This window comes from Moschus berezovskii, chromosome 23 (genome assembly GCF_049115385.1).
Source record: "Moschus berezovskii isolate FMDL1 chromosome 23, NW_MosBer_1.0, whole genome shotgun sequence".
NCBI classification, from domain to species: Eukaryota; Metazoa; Chordata; class Mammalia; order Artiodactyla; family Moschidae; genus Moschus; species Moschus berezovskii.
The window spans coordinates 19,158,619-19,179,266 of NC_142482.1; the positions used below are offsets into that span (position 1 = coordinate 19,158,619).

The 20,648-nt window shown below is 43.6% G+C and overlaps 1 protein-coding gene and 1 pseudogene across 1 annotated transcript; one reads left to right on the forward strand and one right to left on the reverse strand.

Annotated features, from left to right (window-relative positions):
- Positions 1-6,593: 6,593 nt before the first annotated feature.
- LOC129543651 (HLA class II histocompatibility antigen, DO beta chain) lies at positions 6,594-15,269 on the reverse strand. Its single transcript, XM_055406879.2, has 6 exons — positions 15,085-15,269; positions 9,053-9,322; positions 8,372-8,653; positions 7,621-7,731; positions 7,320-7,351; positions 6,594-7,164 (listed from the first exon to the last, which is right to left on the reverse strand). The coding sequence occupies exons 1-6, from the start codon at positions 15,173-15,175 to the stop codon at positions 7,129-7,131; spliced, it is 822 nt and encodes a 273-aa protein (XP_055262854.2). The 5' UTR covers positions 15,176-15,269; the 3' UTR covers positions 6,594-7,128.
- A 1,549-nt stretch (positions 15,270-16,818) lies between these two features.
- On the forward strand, positions 16,819-19,596 carry LOC129543373 (tRNA wybutosine-synthesizing protein 5-like; annotated as a pseudogene).
- Positions 19,597-20,648: the final 1,052 nt, after the last annotated feature.

Sequence of the window (20,648 nt, forward strand, 5' to 3'; positions counted from 1 at the left end):
AGAAAATGTACTTGTATCAAAAGGAACTGATGAACTCTGTAACACATAGCTCAGGGAAATTCTACTCAATGCTCTGTGGTGATCTAAATGGGAAGGAACCCCAGAAAAGAAGGTATATATGAGTATATATGGCTGATTCACTTTGCTGTACAGCAGAAACTAACACAGCATCATAAAGCAACCATACTCCAGTAAAAATTAATTTTAAAAAATAATAGAATAAAACATTGAAAAAAGATTTTAAATTTTTAAAAATTAAAAAGGAGACAAACTATCTAATAAGGACTTGCAAGTGAATTGTAACATAATTTCATACAAGAAGTATTATGCTACCACTGAAAATTATAATGCAGAGTTATTTGCCATGCTGTAGAGTAAAAGAAATCATTTTACAAAACATAGACTCTGTGACCTTCAACAAATTATATAATCTCTAGTAGAGATTTTTTTTTTGATGTAGTATTGGTTGATAACATTATGTAAGTTCTCACCTAAACCCCATCCACAGACCCACCATCACTCACCCCACAGCCCACTGAGGAAGCAGAGACATCCGTACGCTGCCTGTCCTTGGGGACCACACACGTGCACCTCTATGCTGGAGGCAGATCCTCGTTGACTGCACCGCCAGGGAAGTACCCAACCTTTGTTCATACACTTTTTGATGATGGCCACTCTGATCAGTGTGAGGTGATACTTCACTGTTGTTTTGATTTGCTATCCTCTGATAATCAATGACGCTGAGCATCTTTTCATCTATTTTTTGGACATCCATATGTCTTCTTTGGAGCAAGAAAATATTTTGATTCTGGGTAAAGTCCTTGTAATGATCCTGTTTGGCAACGAGTATAGACAGAGGGGCTTTCCTGATGATTCAGATGATAAAGAATCTGCCTACAATGCGGGAGACCGAGGCTGGGAAGATTCCCCAGAGAAGGGATTGGCTACCCACTCCAGTGCTCTTGTCTGGAGAGTTCCATGGACAGAGGAGCCTGGCGGGCTACAGTCCATGGGGTTGCAAAGAGTCGGACACGACTGAGAGACTAACGCTTACACTTTCACAGACAGAAGTGGACCTGGAAATAAAGACTGAAAAGGAAAAGCAGTGGATATGGACTGGAGGAGTGGAGAAGAGTCAAGAGAGCTTTCTCTGGTGAGCACATCCGTGAAAGTTCATTTCTCCCGGTTTCAGAAGTTTGTTGAGGACAAACACTAACTTCTTTTGCCAGCATCTCAGAATCTTTGCTCTGTGGATAGACTTCAGTGTCAACATCAGAATCTTCTCCTATCAGAGAACCCAAAGTCTTATTTTGTATCTAATCTGGAAACCAAGAATTATGATGAAATTGCTCTGTGATTTTATTTATGCCAACCTCAGAAATCTTAGGTATTCTCCAATGCACAGTCTCCTTTACTTGTGGTATAGTCATTAAGTCATGATCTCCTTCATTAGCATCTACTAATTAATCAATTTCTTTGCAATATTTTTGAAGTTTGCACATTTTTCACCCATACCATCTTTGGGCAACCAGTTGCATTAATTTTGCCAATGACATCTAAAGAACTCTTCTGTTGTACATTTTCTCTTTCAAATTACAAAGTGAAAGTAAAATGGGGCATTCTCTTTTTCACTTTGCAGAAACTAATGAAGAAACTGAATTAGTAGATGTTTCCAAATTTGTAAAAATTAATATACACCCTAGAACCCAGTTGTTATGAACAGCAGTGGAGAGGCTATGTACTAGAGAACTGCATGTGTTACTTTTACTAGAATAGATATGGCTTCCATTTTTTATATGACTATCAAAAAGAGAAATGTATTTCTTTTTCTAATCTCATCTGTGTGCCTGAATTTTTTGACTTCCTACTCTCACTGAATCAACATTTACTGAGTAACTCTGTTCTAGGCACCAGGAATCCATCAATGGTGGGGAAGAAGAAAGAATTCTTTGTCTCCTGAAGCTCAGTTCTAGCAGGACTGCCTGAATTATACTTGGAAAAATGCATGGGTTGAACTAGATCATCTCTACTGTCCCTTCTAGGCCATAGAGCCTGTGACAAGGTGACACCTCATGGTGACTGGGGAGCTGATGAGTGCCCTGAGGTCACAGAAGAGTCAGTTTGCCAAATGGACTTGCTTCTTGTTGACTCGAGTTATAATAAACCAGATTTGGGTTTGTATTTACATGATCATTTTACAGAATATTAAATTCAATGTGTCTTTCACCCAGATCTGTAGCGATACAGCTGCAGACTTCCTCTGTGAGGTCGGTGATGGCAATAATTAAGAACAGTGGCCTAAGGAGGGAGGGAAGGATACAGGCGGTGAGGGGACAGAAACACAGGGCTTCTCTGATGGACTGGAAAGCGCCTCATCACCTCTTCTCCCTTCCCTGAATTTCCATGTCCCCTATTGCTCCATTCACAGCTTTGCAGACTGAGGTAATATGAGAAAAAGGAGATGCAGAGGCTAGTGTGGAAATCCCCTTAGAAAATGTCAGATTTCCACGGGGATTCCCTCCATGAACTTGTAGAGTTCAGTTCAGGTCAGTCGCTCAGTCCCATCTGACTCTTTGAGACCCCATGGACTTCAGCACACAAGGCCTCCCTGTCCATCACCAACTCCCTGAGTTCACTCAAACTCATGTCCATTGAGTCAGTGATGCCATCCAACCATCTCATCCTCTGTCGTCCCCTTCTCCTCCTGCCTCAATCTTTCCCAGCATCAGGGTCTTTTCCAATGAGTCAGTTCTTCGTATCAGGTGGCCAAAGTATTGGAGTTTCAGCTTCAGCATCAGTCCTTCCAATGAATATGCAGGACTGATTTCCTTTCGGATGGACTGGTAGGATCTCCTTGCAGTCCAAGGGACCCTCAAGAGTCTTCTCCAACACCACAGCTCAAAAGCATCAATTCTTCGGCACTCAGCTTTCTTTATAGTCCAACTCTCACATCCATACATGACTACTGGAAAAACCATAGCCTTGACTAGACGGAACTTTGTTGGCAAAGTGATGTCTCTGCTTTTTAATATGCTGTCTAGATTGGTCATAGCTCTTCTTCCAAGGAGCAAGTGTCTTTTAATTTCATGGCTGCAGTCACCATCTGCAGTGATTTTGGAGCCCAACAAAATAAAGTCTGACACTGTTTCCACTGTTTTTCCATCTATTTCCCATGAAGTGATGGGACCAGATGCCATGATCTTTGTTTTCTGAATGTTTAGTTTTAAGCCAATTTTTTCACTTTTCTCTTTCACTTTCATCAAGAGGCTCTTTAGTTCTTCTGCCATTTTCTGCCATCTGTATATCTGAGGTTGATATTTCTGCTGGCAATCTTGATTCCAGCTAGTGCTTCTTCCAGCCCAGCGTTCCCCATGATGTACTCTGCATATAAGTTAAATAAGCAGGGTGACAATATACAGCCTTGACGTACTCCTTTCGCTATTTGGAACCAGTCTGTTGTTCCATGTACAGTTCTGACCGTTGCTTCCTGACCTGCATACAGGTTTCTCAAGAGGCAGGTCTGGTGGTCTGGTATTCCCATCTCTTTCAGAGTTTTCCAGAGTTTGTTGTGGTCCACACAATCAAAGGTTTGGGAATAGTCAATAAAGCAGAAATAGATATTTTTCTGGAACTCTGTTGCTTTTTTGATGATCCAACGGATGTTGGCAATTTGATCTCTGGTTCCTCTGCCTTTTCTAAAACCAGCTTGAACATCTGGAAGTTCACAGTTCACCTATTGGTGAAGCCTGGCTTGGAGAATTTTGAGCATGACTTTACTAGCGTGTGAGATGAGTGCAATTGTGCAGTAGTTTGAGCATTCTTTGGCATTGCCTTTCTTTGGGATTGGAATGAAAACTGACCTTTCGCAGTCCCATGGCCACTGCTGAGTTTTTCAAATTTGCTGGCATATTGAGTGCAGCCCTTTCACAGAATCATCTTTTAGGATTTGAAATAGCTCAACTAGAATTCCATCACCTCCACTAGCTTTGTTCGTAGTGATGCTTCCTAAGGCCCACTTGACTTCACATTTCAGATGTCTGGCTCTAGGTGAGTGATCACACCATCATGATTATCTGGGTCATGAAAATCTTTTTTGTACAGTTCTTCTATGTATTCTTGCCACCTCTTCCTAATATCTTCTGCTTCTGTTAGGTCCATACCATTTCTGTCCTTTATTGCCCATCTTTGCATGAAATGTTCCCTTGGTATCTCTAATTTCCTTGAAGAGATCTCTAGTCTTTCCAATTCTATTGTTTTCCTCTATTTCTTTGCATTGATCACTGAGGCAGGCTTTCTTATCTCTCCTTGCTATTCTTTGAAACTGCATTCAGATGAGTATATCTTTCCTTTTCTCCTTTGCCTTTCACTTCTCTTCTATTCACAGCTATTTGTAAAGCCTCCTCAGACAACCATTTTGCCTTGTTGCATTTCTTGAGCTTGGAGAAAACCAACTTAAATTCCACCGCGATCACTATCTGGCTGTAGGAGTACCCACATCACATTTTCAGAGCACCGACCTGTGGTTGCCAAAGCAAAGCCAGCTCAGGTTTAAGATGATTACATTTCTGAACTTTTCTCAACGGAAGTTTTATTTGATGGTTAATCTAGCATTGTGACCATTTCCCTCACCTGGACGTGAAACCTAGTCTTCTTTCAGCTCATCCCTGGTTTGTCAAGGATGCTACGGTTGAGATTGTTCTGTCCCCAAAAGCACACCCACATAAGACCTGTGACTGCCTCTCTCACCCTACCTTCTCCACCCAAGCACACTCTGAAGCCCAATCCTAAGAGGTCACCATTAAAATCCTTGAGTTTATGAGACTACAAAAAATACTTTAACTTGGACACTAGTAAATCAAGGGAAAGAATTCAACTTTGATCTTTTCTTTCCACAGTACCATGTGGCAAGCCACCCCTCGGTGAAGGGAAGGATCCCTTTACAGAAGCAACAGTGCATGTAAATGAAGAAGGGATGATAGAATTAGCTCATCCCCGTCGACATTCAGCTCAGTCAGTTCAGTCTCTCAGTCGAGTCCGACTCTTTGCGACCCCACGGACTGCAGCACACCAGGCCTCCCCGTGCATCACCAACTCCAGAAGCATGCTCGTTTCTACATTTCCCAGGGAATTAATTGACCCAGGGAATGGTTACTAACATTACAGAGAGGCAAGCAGTGTGTGTGTCTCATGGTGAGGTCACAGCACCACCTACGGACGTTTCAGAGGACTGACATCTAAGTCTAATCCAACCTCTTCAAGCAGATGCCGATTTGCGACACCTGCGGAGGACAGAGGGACATGGCAAATGGCACCGGGTGTCTCAATCAGCAAATCCAGACTTCAGAGAACTGTGTGGGCCGATAGCTCAGGAATGTCACTGTACTAACCACAAGGAACAAAAAGGGATGAAGGCGAAACCTGTAAATGTGAATAAACATAAATGACAACTAAATAAAAAGGAACACATTTGACTTAGATGGGTGAACCTAGAGCTTGTTGGACAAAGTGAAGTCAGTCAGAAAGAGAAAGACAAATAGCATGTATTAACGTATATATGTATGGAATCTAGAACCGTCGGCTCTCATGGTGCTGATGAACCCTGTTTGCAGGGCAGCATGCAGACACTGGCTCAGAGCAGACAGAGCGGGAAGGAGAGGGCGGGATGCGCTGAGGCAGCAGCGCGGAAACGCACACATTTCCCTGTGTGGAGTCAGAGAGCCGGGGGGATTCGCTGTGCCACCCGGGAGCTCAAATCAGGGCTCTGTGACAACCTAGAGGGGTGGGAGGGAGCTTCAGGAGGGAGGGGACCCAGCTGTACTCATGGCTGATTCACGCTGATGTTTGGCAGAAACCAACACAATGTTCTAAAGCAATTATCTGGTTAAAAATAGAGAAATTTAAATTTTTAAAGAGACACCTAAGCTAAGGTGTCTAAGAATTTATACTTGAGTAAATAGACCACAAAGAAATTTTTTAAAGTAGTTGATACAACGGTCCAGATATGATTACTTTTTATTAAAAAAAAATTAAATTTACTCTCTTTTAAAATATTTATTTATTCGTTTGACTGCGATGGGTCTTAGCTGTGGTTCACAGGATCTTGTTCAGCTGTGGCGTGCAAACTTAGTTGCGGCGTGTGGGATCTAGTCCCCCAACCAGGGCTTGAATCCAGGCCCCTGCCGTGGGAGCAGAGTCTTAGCCACTGGACCACCAGGGAAGTTCCATGATTACTTTTGCACATTTTATTGAGTTATAGTTGATGTACAACATTGTGTTAATTTCTGCTATACAGCCAAGTGATTCATTTGTACATATATATATATATATATATATACACATTCTTTTTCATTTTCTTTTCCATTATTGCTTATCCCAGGATACTGAATATAGTTCCGTGTGCTAAAGAGTAAGACCTTTTAATTCCTCCATCCTGTGTATAATAGTTGGCAAACATATAATTCCCTTTGAGAGGAGGGAGGAGGAGCTTTGATTGGCCCACAGCAGAGACTTCTGCAGCGGCTGGAAAAGTTCTGGTTCTTGAACTGGGTGTTGATTACAAGGGTTTTATCTTAAGTCATGTATTAAATTACACATTTTATGTGGTTATTGGCATCTCGGTTTTATTTCAAAAGAAAAAGAAGACTTTAAAATCATCAATGAAAACGGGACTTCTCCAGTGGTCCAGGGGTTATGATTCTTCACTCCCACTGCAGGGCGCACAGGTTTGATCCCTGGTCACAGCGCTTGAGATCCCACAGGACTCACAGTGTGGCCAAAAACAAACAAAAACCAACGGAGAGGGAGCGGTGCCTATCTGAACACCTGTCTTCTCAAGACTGCGGGGCTGCGTCTGGAGGAGAGAACGTTGAAGACCATGACTCGGAGGGTTGGGGCTGGAAGGAGCCAGGTCTGGAGGCAGTTTCTGGGCACTGTCCTTAGGAATGAGGACTCGTATAGACAAGGAGGAGGGTGACGGGCAGGAGGGTGAGAGCTGCGAGATCTCAGAACGCAGCACTCCAGAGTCAGTTCAGGACTCCTCCAAGGTCTCACAGAACGAGTCACCCGAACATTGACCTCACAGCGTCCTTCACTTGGTCCAGGCTCCCGGGCAGAAGCATCAATTAGAACCTAGTGCAGCTGTGGTGGAAGCACTGCTCCTGGGACCTGCAGGGACAGCGATAAAGTCTCGTGAGGTCCCCACCCTCCTGGGCAAGGACTCAGCAGACAGCACCCAGCCAGAGTCACTTACATCTTATCCCTCCCTCTGCCAAAGGCTAGGTGACTGATCTGGGACCCAAAGATAAGGAAGGAGACATTACCTCATTGCCAAGCAACGGAGTCCCCATACGTCCTGGAATAAAAAAAAAGAAGAAGAAGAAGAAATGGAATGCATCAATTAGGATCAAGAGTGATTATCCTGAGTGGTGGGAGATGACTCACAACATCAGAACTCCGTCTCCCATTGCCCCTTGGAATGTTTCTGGCTTCAGAAAAGACTATCCCAGTGATCCCTGAGAAGTATGGTCAGCATTCCTCTGTCGCACATCTTACACTTTAGGAAAAGTGGAAAGTGGGGGAAGCTGGGTGGTAGGTGGCAGGGTGCTCCTCAAAACTTATTACCTTTCCGGGCCCTGATGTGGATGACAATTCCCACCAGAAAGAAGACTAGCCCGACCAGGAAGGCTGCAGCTCCACTCAGCATCTTTCTCCAAGAACATTCAGACTGAGCTCCTAAGGGAAACAGGTCTCAAAGTTGGCCAAGAGCTCCCAATATTTGGTGCTCCCTCCTGAAACTCCATCCTCCTGCAATGCAGAAGACCCCGGTTCAATCCCTGAGTTCGGAAAATCCCCTGGAGGAGGGCATGGCGACCCACTCCAGTAATCTTGCCTGGGAAATCCCTAGGACGGAGGAGCCTGGCTGCTACAGTCTATGGGGTCCCAGAGAGTTGACCATGACAGCAACTAACATTTTCTCCTGAAATCCCAGGGCCTGTGCTGGACAGCAACACAATGCTGTCCAGAGAAAGAATACATCTTTGGGTCCAACTTTGTACTTGTGGAGTTTCTGCTAATGATTCTGATGGCCAATAAGAATGCCCCCCTAAATGCCAAGGCCAAAGTACCAGAGGACGCGCGTTCCCAAAACCAGGAGTGAGTGACGAGGTGATTAGAGCTCCTTACTTCTTGGAAGATCCAAGGATAGCTATCTGCCATGATTTTTCCCCACCCCAGCCCAACGACCCCAATTTCTATGACTCCTTCAGGTCGGAGAAACTAGTGCTGTGGCCAAGATGAACGTGGAGGTAACACACGCCCTGTTCTGAGTCAAATGGACCCAAGCTGGGTCCAGAAAATACAAGCTGGTTCTCACTCCACTCCACAGAAGCAGGGCTCGGCAAGCTGGGATGGTCAACAAGGCAGGTGTAGACCTCTCCAAGCTTGGGCGTCATGGCCAGCATCACCGTCGTCTGAAAGGTCCAGTCTCCATTTCTGATGAGGCCAGTGGACATGACCCCCTCTCTCTGTTCCTGCCCATTCCGGAACCAGGTGACCTTGATGTCCCCTGGGTAGAAACCTGTCACCAAGCAAAGCAGCAGATTGCGCTGCTGCAGGGCTGGGGTCTTCTCCGGATACACTGTCACCTCTGGTTGTACTAGGAGGGGAGAGAAAAAAATGACAGGTGGTGAAGGAAATCCACAAAGCCAACATCCGAGTGCCTTTAGGGGCTGTCTCTGCCCTGAATCTCTTCCCCAGATCACCCACATGGCAGCCGGAAATGCGGGGAAAGCTCACCCCCAGGACTCAGACACTGGAAATGTCAGTGTCCGCGAGGAGGATGCGGCTTTATCAGACACACCCCCAATCTTCCTTGTGTTCGGGAAGACACTAGCCCTGGTATCTGGGACCAAGACCGCAGTGACCTGGCCCGAGTGAGAGAGTCTCCCCTGCACCTGACCCTGATGGATAGACATCCTGAAGCAGGAAACTGCCAGGACAAGGAAGTAGAGCCAGGCCCAGGCTCCTACCAGGGAGACCCCAACTCCCACCTCACCTCTCCTCCCCACGGTGAAGGGTGCACCCAGCTTGTAGTTGCGTCTGCAGAGCATGTCCACAGAGGCTCTACTCCTCGCCAGTATATCCGGCCGATTGTTCCACAGCTCAGCGTCGGGCTTCCCCAGCTCCGTCAAGGCCACAAACATCCCCAAGTCGCTGTCGAAACGTGCATACTCCTCCAGGTTGAAGATGAATCTGACCACAAACCGCACCTTTTCTGTCCCATTGGTGAAGTAACAGTCAGCCTTTGCCTGGGTCACAAAATCTTCTGGAAAACCAAAAAAAGACTATGAACCAGCCCCCATCTTTAGGAAATCCATACCAGGTATATTACGACGGACCATATGGTTGGAGAGGAGGGCTTTGACTTCAGTAAATCTGACAGAGTAGCCTCTGCTCCTCTGGGCCCCACCCTGGTTCCTCTTAGCAAAGAGACATCCATTCTTTAAAAAAGAAGTGGTACATATATACAATTGAATATTCAGTTCAGTTCAGCTCAGTCGTGTCTGACTCTTTGCGACCCCATGAACCGCAGCGTGCCAGGCCTGCCTGTCCATCACCAACTCCCGGAGTCCACCCAAACCCATGTGCATTGAGTTGGTGATGCCATCCAGCCATCTCATCCTCTGTCTTCCCCTTCTCCTCCTGCCCTCAATCTTTCCCAGCATCAGGTTCTTTACAAATGAGTCAACTCTTTGCATCAGGTGACCAAAGTATTGGAGTTTCAGCTTCAGCATCAGTCCTTCCAATGAACACCCAGGATTGATCTGCTTTAGGATGAACTGGTTGGATCTCCTTGCAGTCCAAGGGACTCTCAAGAGTCTTCTCCAACATCACAGTTCAAAAACATCAATTCTTCGGTGCTCAGCTTTCTTTATAGTCCAACTCTCACATCCATACATGACCACTGGAAAAACCATAGCCTTGACTAGACGACCTTTGTGGACAAAGTAATGTTTCTGCTTTTTAATACGCTGTCTAGGTTGGTCATAACTTTCCTTCCAAGGAGTAAGCATCTTTTAATTTCATGGCTGCAGTCACCATCTGCAGTGATTTTGGAGACCAGAAAAATAAAGTCAGCCACTGTTTCCACTGTTTCCCATCTATTTCCCATGAAATGATGGGACCAGAGGCCATAATCTTAGTTTTCTGAATGTTGAGCTTTAAGCCAACTTTTTCACTCTCCTCTTTCACTTTCATCAAGAGGCTCTTGAGTTCTTCTTCACTTTCTGCCATAAGGGTGGTGTCATCTGCATATCTGAGGTTATTGACATTTCTCCCGGCAATCTTGATTCCAGCTTGTGCTTCATCCAGCCCAGCATTTCTCATGATGTACTCTGCATATAAGTTAAATAAGCAAGGTGACAATATACAACCTTGATGTACTCCTTTTCCTATTTGGAACCAGACTGTTGTTCCATGTCCAGTTCTAACTGTTGCTTCCTGACCTGCATACAGGTTTCTCAAGAGGCAGGTCAGGTCTGGTATTCCCATCTCCTTCAGAATTTTCCACAGTTTATTGTGATCCACACAGTCAAAGGCTTTGGCTTAGTCAATTAAGCAGAAATAGATGTTTTTCTGAAACTCTCTTGCTTTTTCGAAGATCCAGAGGATGTTGGCCATTTGATCTTGGTTCCTCTGCCTTTTCTAAAATGAGCTTGAACATCTGGAAGATTACTCAACCATAAAAAAGAACAAAATAACACCATTTGCAGCAACATGGATGGACCTAGAGATGATCATATTAAGTGAAGTAAGTCAAAAGCAAATATCATATGGTATTGTTTAAATGTGGAATCAGGGATAAAAAGGGTACAAATGAACTTACCTACAAAACAGAACCAGAGTACAGACACAGAAACACACTCATGGTCGCCAGGGGTACGGAGGGGAGGGGTACACTGGGAGATCAGGAATGACATCTGTATACACTGTATATAAAATAGCCACCAGCAAGCACCTACTGTATAGCATACAGAACTCTACTCAATACTCTGTAATGGCCAAATGGGGGAAAAAATAATGAGAAGAGTGGACGTATGTATATGTATAACTGATTCACTTTGCTGTTCACCTGAAACTAACACAACATTATAAATTAACCATACTCCAATAAATTTTTTTTAAAAAGAACACCCCTTCTTCTTTGAAAGAAGCCTGAGGTCCAACCTATCAGGCCAGCCAAATAGGAGACATGTCACCCAAAGGAGCAAGTCAAAATGAGTCCAGAGACACGAACGTTCATTCAACAAATATACATTTGACCAATATTTATAGACTGTTTGTGTTTTGCCAGACAAAGTGCTTAGTGTCTCCAACCCAGGTTTTCAGAAGCCCAGACTTTTAATTTTCCTTATTATCAAGTCAAAACCAACCATCCCTATATGGAATAGTTCAATTTTCTTGCCACTAGCAGGTTCATTCTATATATTCCTTCTGGACTAAAATGAAAGGAAGATGAAATGGGGTAAAAAAAAAATGCAGAGTAGATTCACAGTAGCAGAAATTTCCTTTCTGTTTTCCACTCATACGGGTTTTCTCAAGAATTTTCTCCTGTACCTTTTCCTGTGCACGATTACTCAGAGACCTCATCCCCTCTGTTGGCTCTAGTAAGGTAATGACCTCATTACTCTACCAACTCTGGGCAAAATAACATTAATCCCTGGTTTGAATATGCCTTTATCATCACCATCACCATCATTGGCCCTTTATGTACAGTTCTAGTGGTTGTAACAACATGGTGATAAGGAATATAAGCTTAACTTAAACCTTCTCTGGAGCCTTTACTATTAAACACTTGCACTGAAGAGTGAATTAAAAAATCCAAATCCAGGGATTCCCTAGTGGCTCAGTGGTTTAAAAAAACATCTGCCTGCCAATGCAGGAGACACGAGTTCAATCCCTGATCCAGGATGATCCCACCTGCCGCAGAGTAACCAAGTCCATGGGCCACAACTACTGAGCCTGTTCTCAAGCACCCCGGAGCCACAGCTACTGCAGCCTGCACGCCCCAGAGCCACAGCTCCTGCAGCCTGCATGCCCCGGAGCCACAGCTCCTGCAGCCTGAACGCCCCAGAGCCCGTGCTGTGCAGTAAGAGAAGCCACTGCAGTGAGAGGTCCATGCACAGCAACTCGAGAGTAGCCCCTGATTTTCCCAACTAGAGAAGAGCCCACGCAGCAATGAAGACCAAGCACTTTAAAGTAGTTAAATAAATTTTAAAAAATTATTTTTAAACCCCAAATAAAAAAAAAACCAAATCCTTCAATATTCTGTGATAAACCATAATGGAAAAGAATATGAAACAGAATGTACATATTTATATATATATATACATATATAACTGAGTCCCTTTGCCATATAGCGGTAATTAACACAACAGGTAATTCAACCATACTTCAATAAAAATAAATTTAAAGTAAATAAGTAAATAAATAAAAATCAAACCCATTCTCCATTATGATTTTCTACTTTCAAAGTACCTTACTAGTATTGGTAGCGATTAGTTTGAGCTCTATATTAACCTTCATACACTGTACCTCATTTCTAAATGGTTCATGTTCTCCAAAACAGTTTTAATTTGCCAAAGTTATTTAGTCAATCTTCATAGGTGAGAAAAAATGTGATTGTTTACTATGGTAAATTCATATGTTGAAATCCCAAATCCCAAGGGTGATGGTATTAGTTGGTGGTGTTGGGGGAGGTACCCCAGTCGGGAGCGTGGGCTCCTGATGAATGGGATTAGCACCGCTAGAGAAGAGGCTCCAGAGAGCGCCCCAGCCCCTTCCACCGCGTCAGGACACAGAGAGAAGGCACCAGCTCCGAACCAGGATGACAGCCTTTCCCAGGACACAACCAGGCTGCAGTCTTGATCTTGGATTCCTCAGCCTCCAGAATTTTGAGAAATAAATGTCTGTGGTGTATAAGCCACCCAATCTGTGGTATTTGTCACAGCAGTCCAAACAGACTAAGATAATGATAGCTGTCTTAAACTTGAAGATATGGACAATTTTAAGAGAGAAACTGGTAAATGGCCATGGGCTAGGTCTCAGTTGACTGGAGTTTTAGTTCCGCATCTACTGGTTTCACGTAGAAACAGACACTTCCCTTCCTGACCTGCTTCCCCATCAGTAAGGACGGGGCTTCAGTTCACGCACATCACCACCGAGGTAGAACTCAGAAGCATTTGGGTCAAGTAAGAAAAGAAGCAGAATGTGAGAAAGCAGACGTGGTACAATAGAATATTACTCAACCACAGAAAGGAACAAAATGGGGTCATCTGCAGAGGTGTGGATGGACCTAGAGACTGCCATACAGAGTGAAGCGAGTCAGAAAGAGAAAAACAAATATCAAGCATTGATGTATGTCTGTGGAATCTAGAAAAACGGCATAAATGACCTCATTTGCACAGCAGAAACAAAGACACAGATGGCGAGAACAAGCATATGGATAAGTGCGGAACGGGGTTGGGGGATGAAACTGGGAGATTGGGATTGATGTGGACACGCCACTGATGCCGTGTATAAAACAGACAGCTAATGAGAACCTCCCGTACAGCACAGGGAGCTCTCCTCAGCACTCTGCATGACCCACCTGGGAAGGAAATCCAAAAAAGAGGGCATGCATGTGTGTGTACAGCTGACCCACCGCGCTCCACAGTAGAAACTCAGTCAACATTGTAAAGCAACGATACGCCAATAAAAATTAATTTTAAAAAATTAAACTTTTTTAAAAAGCAGACCGTAATTCAACACATGATGACATTTACTAATATTTTAAATATGCACAGAAAACGGCTACATCTTTTCTAAAGCCACCCTGATCCTTACAGCCACAGCAGCGTCATTGGAATGGAATGGAGGGAGTGAGGATAGAGGGAAGCAAGTGATGACAAGGTGCTGTGAGCTCGCTGTAGAGAGAACTCCACTCTGCACTCGAGAACAACGTAAAAGGACTTTCAAATGGGTGAGTAGCGCAAATTAACCAGGAATGATCTCCCTGAAGAAATGGCATTTCGGCTGAGATGTGAAGGGTTCCTGATCTCAGATGCAGATCTGCTTTCATGTCTAAGTGCAAGAACTACTGGGCTGAGTGTCAGGAGGGCAACATCCTTCCTGGGTCAGCCATACTGATCTCAAACTCAGATGAGTCTCTAATCTCCAATTCCCTCTTTCATCTTACAGTCTAAATTAGAAAAATAATTATTTTTCAGTCAGATCTGTGTCAGAGTTTAGATCTTACTGATCGTGTGTGTGTGGTGGTGGTGTTGTTTAATAGAAATTATAAACTCAGAGAGGTTTCTGTTCTCCAAGAACAATGATCTCCTCACACCCACCCTCCCCACCCCTAGGGTTTTGTTCCTCTTTTGTGTTGAGACTGGCATTCAAAGGGGTTCTGTTTTTAGAATGCTGTAGCCTGTTTTCTTCTGATAAATATGTTTTCGGAAGGTACTGTCACTTCATGTTTGCATAGCTTAACTTCTCAGCTAGACAAATACCAGTGAGCATATGCACCTGGCAACCTGAGGACAGGCATCACACATTCAATTTCTCCTGTTTGTCAAATCACTTGGTACAATCTGACCATGTTACAGAGGCTTAAACATGTCAAATGAAGCAGTCAAGTCCATACATGCATATAGAAACAGTCATATATAGAAGCAGTCACAATCATCAAACTCCTGGCTGAAAGACAGTGGCTATTTTCAGCCTGCCTCAGTTTTCCACAGTTTTCCAGATGGCCATCCATACCATAAGGACCCTGAGCAAGCAATATGTTTCCCTTTCGTTGAATCAGTGGCTCTGGGACAGGAAGTCGCTTTCCCCACCGGTCCATTTCAAGGAAGTCGCTTTCCCCGCCGGTCCATTTCATGTGGTAAAGCGGGAGGGAAAGCTTTTCTGTGAGAAAGAAGAAGACTCTCTGAAGCCAGAGCTGCTTCCTGTCTGGACTGGAGCCTGGACCTGCAGGGAAAGGCCTCTCTCCCCTGTGGCAGTGTGTGCCTGCACACCGGAAAGAAATCACTGTGTTCTTACCTGGAGACTCTCTGCCCTGAGTCACAGAAGCATCCAGCCTGAGAACTGCGGATAAGAAGGCCACCACCCAGGGAACCCAGCTAGGACTCATTCTGGAAGAAAACAAACGAAACAGGACAATCTTCACCTCTTTAGAACGGGACTTGGCCACACACACTCAGTCAAATATTCATGCAGAGCAGAGGCGTCTTTCTGTCTACCCCGGGATTGGAAACTCCTCATCCAGATAACCAATCAAGCTGGAGGAGCTTAGTGTCACTAGGTGCTGGGTAGGATGCCTTCAGACAGTCATGTGATACCACTCAAGAACTGATCACCTGCAGAATCACTGGCTGCAGTTCAGGTACTTGGAAACTGGACTAGGAGAAAAAAGAAAAACTACTCTACAGGGTATGTGGTCTCAGAAGGACTAGGCAGATTGTTCACCGTGGATCTTTGTATCATCATCCAGCACGGTCCCTGGCCTGCTGTGGTCAGTAGACCTCCATGATGATGCGGTGACTGACACTGCCAACAGAGAGCATCTAAATGAAGACAACAGCGGACAGCATTCCGAGGCCTGGGCCTTATGGGGACTCAGGGAAAGGGTTATTAGAGAAAACAGGGAAGAGACTGAGAATTATCTGGAGAGGAGGATTTCCTATAAACCTAGAGAGGGAGGAAAAAACAAACATGGAGAGAAGCTTCTCGAAAGAATAAAATGCTGCAAAAAAATGTTTAAAAGGATAAAAAGAGAAAGTGTGGATATATGTATATGATTCACTCTGCTGTACAGCAGTAATTAACACAACATTGTAAATCAACTATACTTCAGTAAAAATTTAAAAATATGAAAAAAGTCTGGTGTATATCTGGGAGACAATAGCTCTCATGGATTTCTATTTATAACTTGGTGAAAATAACACATAAGCATGGATAATGAATCTAAATGTTAAACTTTTTAAACTAATAAAGGTAGATTTCAAACAATGTTTAAAGAGGATAAAAGAGAAAAAATCATTATTATGTTTTATAATTAATGGGGCACTAGTAGCCTTCAGTGGAACAAAGTATTAAAAGAAGAGGCAATATTTCAAAAAGGTAGAGAGTGAATTAAAATGAGAAAATGAAGCAGTAGATGTGCCAGTCCTTCGGGAATTTTGGAAGTTGACCTTTATGCACTGTTTTGTTGTTTGTTCAGTCGCTCAGTCGTGTCCAACTCTTTGCCACCCCATGGACTGCAGCACGCCAGGCCTCCCTGTCCTTCACCATCTCCCAGAGCTTGCTCAAACTCATGTCCATGGAGTCAGTGATGCAATCCAACCATCTCACCCTCTGTCGTCCCCTTCTCCTCCTGCCTTCAATCTTTCCCAGCATCAGGGTCTTTTTCAATGAGTTGGCTCTTTATGTTAGGTAGCCAAAGTATTGGAGCTTCAGCTTTGGCATCAGTCCTTCCAATGAATATTCAAGACTGATTTCCTTTAAGATTGACTGGTTTGATTTCCTTGCAGTCCAAGGGACTCTCAAGAATCTGCCTGCCACATTGCAGGCGATTCTTTACCTTCTGAGCCACCAGAGAAGCCCCGTAAACTTCTTAGTTAATGATATTATTGGGTTGGCCGAAAAATTCTATCAATCCAAACATATTTTGGACCAACTGAATACTTTCTGGGGGTTTAAAAGTGATGTGTCTCTATGCTGAGGGTCAGTCACCTTTAATGTTAGTACTTGTTTTTATAGCTACCTTCTACAATAATGAAAGTGAGCAGTGAGTGACAGTGGTTTAAAATTATTTTTTTCTGTGAAATTGGCTAATTTGATATGTATCAGGAATGTATTAATCTGAATATAATTTCAAGCTAGATTTGTACATATAAATAGAAGGTAAAAAGAATAAAATGCATTGCTTCAAAAAAAAAAAAAAGAAAGAAAAATACACTTTTTCAGACACATGATTAAAATAGGAAGATTTGAAAAACAGGGGACTGAAGAAGTTCAAGCTGTGTGTGGCTTCAACAAACTTATTTTAGAACAAGGCAAGGTCTTCTGCTAAAAATAAACTGGAAAAAATATTTGATAAGTAAGGAAAGCAAGACTTCTTTTTCTCCAAAGTGATCTATAAGTGTATTATTATTTAATTTGCCTCTCGATCCATGGTCCAATATTGTGAATCCTGCAAGATGAAACAGACATGTTTCTTGTCCACAAGAAACGTAAAATTTAGGTGGAGTGACAGAGAAACAATCCACTATAACGTCAGGAAGAATCAAATGAGCTTTAAAGCTTGGGCACACAAGAAAATTCTAGCCATCTAGAAAGAGTTCATGATGAAGCTGATAAAGTTGATATTTGACACAAGTGGCCAGCAGGGAATGTTACAGTTCAGAATCCCCAGTGCACGGGGATGACAGAGAAGGAATAAACCGTGAAACAAAAAATGTGTCAGGAATTCCTTGGAAGTTACTGTTTGGCCACAGCAAACGTATGCATGCACACTACTTCACTGAATTGGAGAAGAACACAGTAGAATTTTCTTCTGCTTCACTTCCTCAGGAAACACATGCTTTGATGGGTGTGTAAGATGGGGCTGTAATGGCAGAACACCCAGATAGTCTGGAACACTTGAGTTATGTCTTACCGAACATGCCGAGATGCCCTCAGCTACCCACTAATGCAATACTCTTTCCATAATGTAATAAATGTAATACTCTTACTCATAAATGTAACAGCAAATTGTAAATACAAGGCCGGTCAAATCCCTGATGCTCTGATAGAGGGTTTTACGGTAAAGCTTCTATGAAGCATGAGACCCCAAGCAAGGTTCTCATGTTTCCACTTTTACCGCTAACCAGCTGTAAATCCTGAAGGACTAGAACTTCCAAGCACATGAAGTGTAGGAAGAAGAAAGATGACGGGTCACAAAGGAACTCTGTTGAAGATGGCAGAAATAAGATTCCAGAAAAGAAAGGTGAAACGCGGAGGTTCCCCAGAGTTGAAGGAGAACGGGCAGTGAGTCCCCATACCCCAGCTCCAGGGTGATTTGCAGGAGCAGTTCATGGGACACCTGGATCCGCAGAGAAAACCTCTGGTGTTGGAAGGAATTGATTTGGGAGCATGTACAAGCAAATGGACAGAGGACGTCGATGGTGGCTCAGACGGTAAAGCATCTGCCTACAACCTGGGAGACCCAGGTTCTATCACTGGGTCTGGAAGATCCCCTGGAGAATGAAATGGCAACCCACTCCAGTATTCTTGCCTGGAGAATCCCATGGATGGAGGAATCTGGTAGGCTACAGTCCATGGGGTCACAAAGAGTCGGACACAACTGAGCGACTTCACTTTCACAAGCAGTTGGATAGTGGATCACCTAAGCCAAATCAGAAGGAGCAAAGAAGTGAAGATTCACATTGCTGCAGCTGTCCCATGAACTTCCTTAAACTTTTACCAAGCTGGTACAGAGGGCAACTGAAGAAAACCATAAGGAATTCTTTATATCAGAGGATTTACTGTACTTCATGCTTTGTGGATCCATTTTTTAATACAAGCATACATAGAGACATTTCTTCATAGGGCCACCGGAGAGCATTAATAGAAGAGACTGAGAAGGACGACCTAGGATCACTTGGGAAAGAGCCTAGAAAGGATCTTGCAAATATCAGAAAGCAGTATCCTTTTATCGGAAGGAGATATCGAGTTTCCAAAATTCTTCAAAGAATGGTTCTTTTCCAGTGTTTGTCAAATTAAGCTCACCAAAGTTACAACTTTGGATCCACTATAATGTAACAGACAACTTCTCAATACAAGTGACAGGGAAAAAAATGCATTATACTATTCAGTCCTCAAGATGCCCAATATTTATAATTATCAGGTATTAAATCAGAAATGCCAAACATAGATAACCCAGACTTCTCTAAATATCTACTGTTTTCCAAGGCTAGATGGTATGAATGTTCCGTTAAAGCTGGAGATGTATCATTCATTTCTGTTTTATGATTCCATAATATAATTTCTAAAGAGTTTGGAGTGGGAGTGAATGTCTTTTGGAAGCACCTTCCCTCTGAATGCTATGGCAAAATGGATACCTATGGAAACAAAGATCCTACAGCAGCATCAAGAGCTGCACAAATTTTGGACAGAGCCTTAAAAACCCTCTCAGAATTGCCAGAGGAATATAGGGACGTCTATGCAGGGTGAAAGGAGAAGGCAATGGCAAGCCACTCCAGTACTGTTGCCTAGAAAATCCCATGGATGGAGGAGCCTGGTAGGCTGCAGTCCGTGGGGTCGCTAAGGGTCGGACACGACTGAGTGACTTCACTTTCACTTTTCACTTTCACACATTGGAGAAGGAAATGGCAACCCACTCCAGTGTTCTTGCCTGGAGAATCCCAGGGACGGGGGAGCCTGGTGGGCTTCCGTCTATGGGGTCACACAGAGTTGGGCACGACTGAAGTGACTTAGCAGCAGCAGCAGCAGCATGCAGGGTGAATGGTTTTGCACATTAAAGATAAAGCCTATAGCAAAAATTTTGAATAAATAATGAACTGAATGCAAAGAGCATAAACTTTTAAATACAATTCACTTCAAATACTGGAAAAGTGTAACAAGATGTAAATTATTTTTTTAAGATTTATTCTTCTCAGGGGGTCGCTAGTGGTAAAGAATCTGCCTGTCAGTATAGGAGACAAAAGAAACATGCGGTCAATCCCTGGGTTCGGAAGATCCCCTGGAGTAAGAAATGGCAGCCCACTCCAGTATTGCCTGAAAAATCCCATGGACAGAAGAGCCTGGCAGCTACAGTTCATTGGGATCACAAAGAGTCAGACACGGCTAAGCATGCACAAACACAAAATAGGAAAGGCAGTTCAATCTCAGATTTATATATTAAATAAGTATGAAGGCGAGGGAGGTGAAATGCAACTTTGTAACCTTCAGTGTCCTGTGACGCCCCTCCCCTTCTCCTGTTAGTAAACATGCCCTGCCCGGGTATCTGAGGGATCTGAGGCGTCACAATAAATATTTCTTCCCCTGGAAGGCCATGACAGGAAGAATAAGAAAAAGCTGGGGGGAGTTCTCTGGTGGTCCAGTGGTTAAGACTCTGTGCTCTCACTACCATGGGCCTGGGTTTGATCCCTTGGGGATCGTAGGTTCCCCAAGAAGACTCCCCAAGAATTTCTCGGGGAGCTTAGATTCCACAAGCCATGGGAAACAAAAATAAAATCAAAATTTTTAAAGAAAGAAACAGATGGGGCAGTATGAAAGACATTACTACTGTTCACTAACTTTCTCTATTCCTTAGACATACGGAAAACTGCAGCTCCTACTCTCCTTTAGCTCCTAGAGACTAGTTCTAGCCCCCATGAGAGGAGAATCCTCCGCATTGATCGTTAAATTCTGAAGGACTTTCCTCTTCCCCTACTGTAACCGACCAGGACCCTATGAGGTCTTCCCAGAATAGACTCCCCATCCATGTCCTCCACCTGCCTTTCATCTGTAGAAAAACCTCAATTGAAGAAATGAGAAAATGCAAAAAAAAAAAAAAGAAATAGTCAAACAAGACAAAATAATAATAGCTAAGCTGTCATACA

Bases quoted from the DNA above. Each gene is read 5' to 3' on its own strand.
- LOC129543651 (XM_055406879.2), bottom strand. From the start codon at position 15,175: ATGAGTCCTAGCTGGGTTCCCTGGGTGGTGGCCTTCTTATCCGCAGTT. The intron at 7,732-8,371 runs GTGAGAACCAGC...TGTTTCCCTTAG, and splicing joins CCCTGCTTCTGTGGAGTGGA to GAGCTCAGTCTGAATGTTCT. The intron at 7,352-7,620 runs GTAATAAGTTTT...TTTTTATTCCAG, and splicing joins CCACATCAGGGCCCGGAAAG to GACGTATGGGGACTCCGTTG.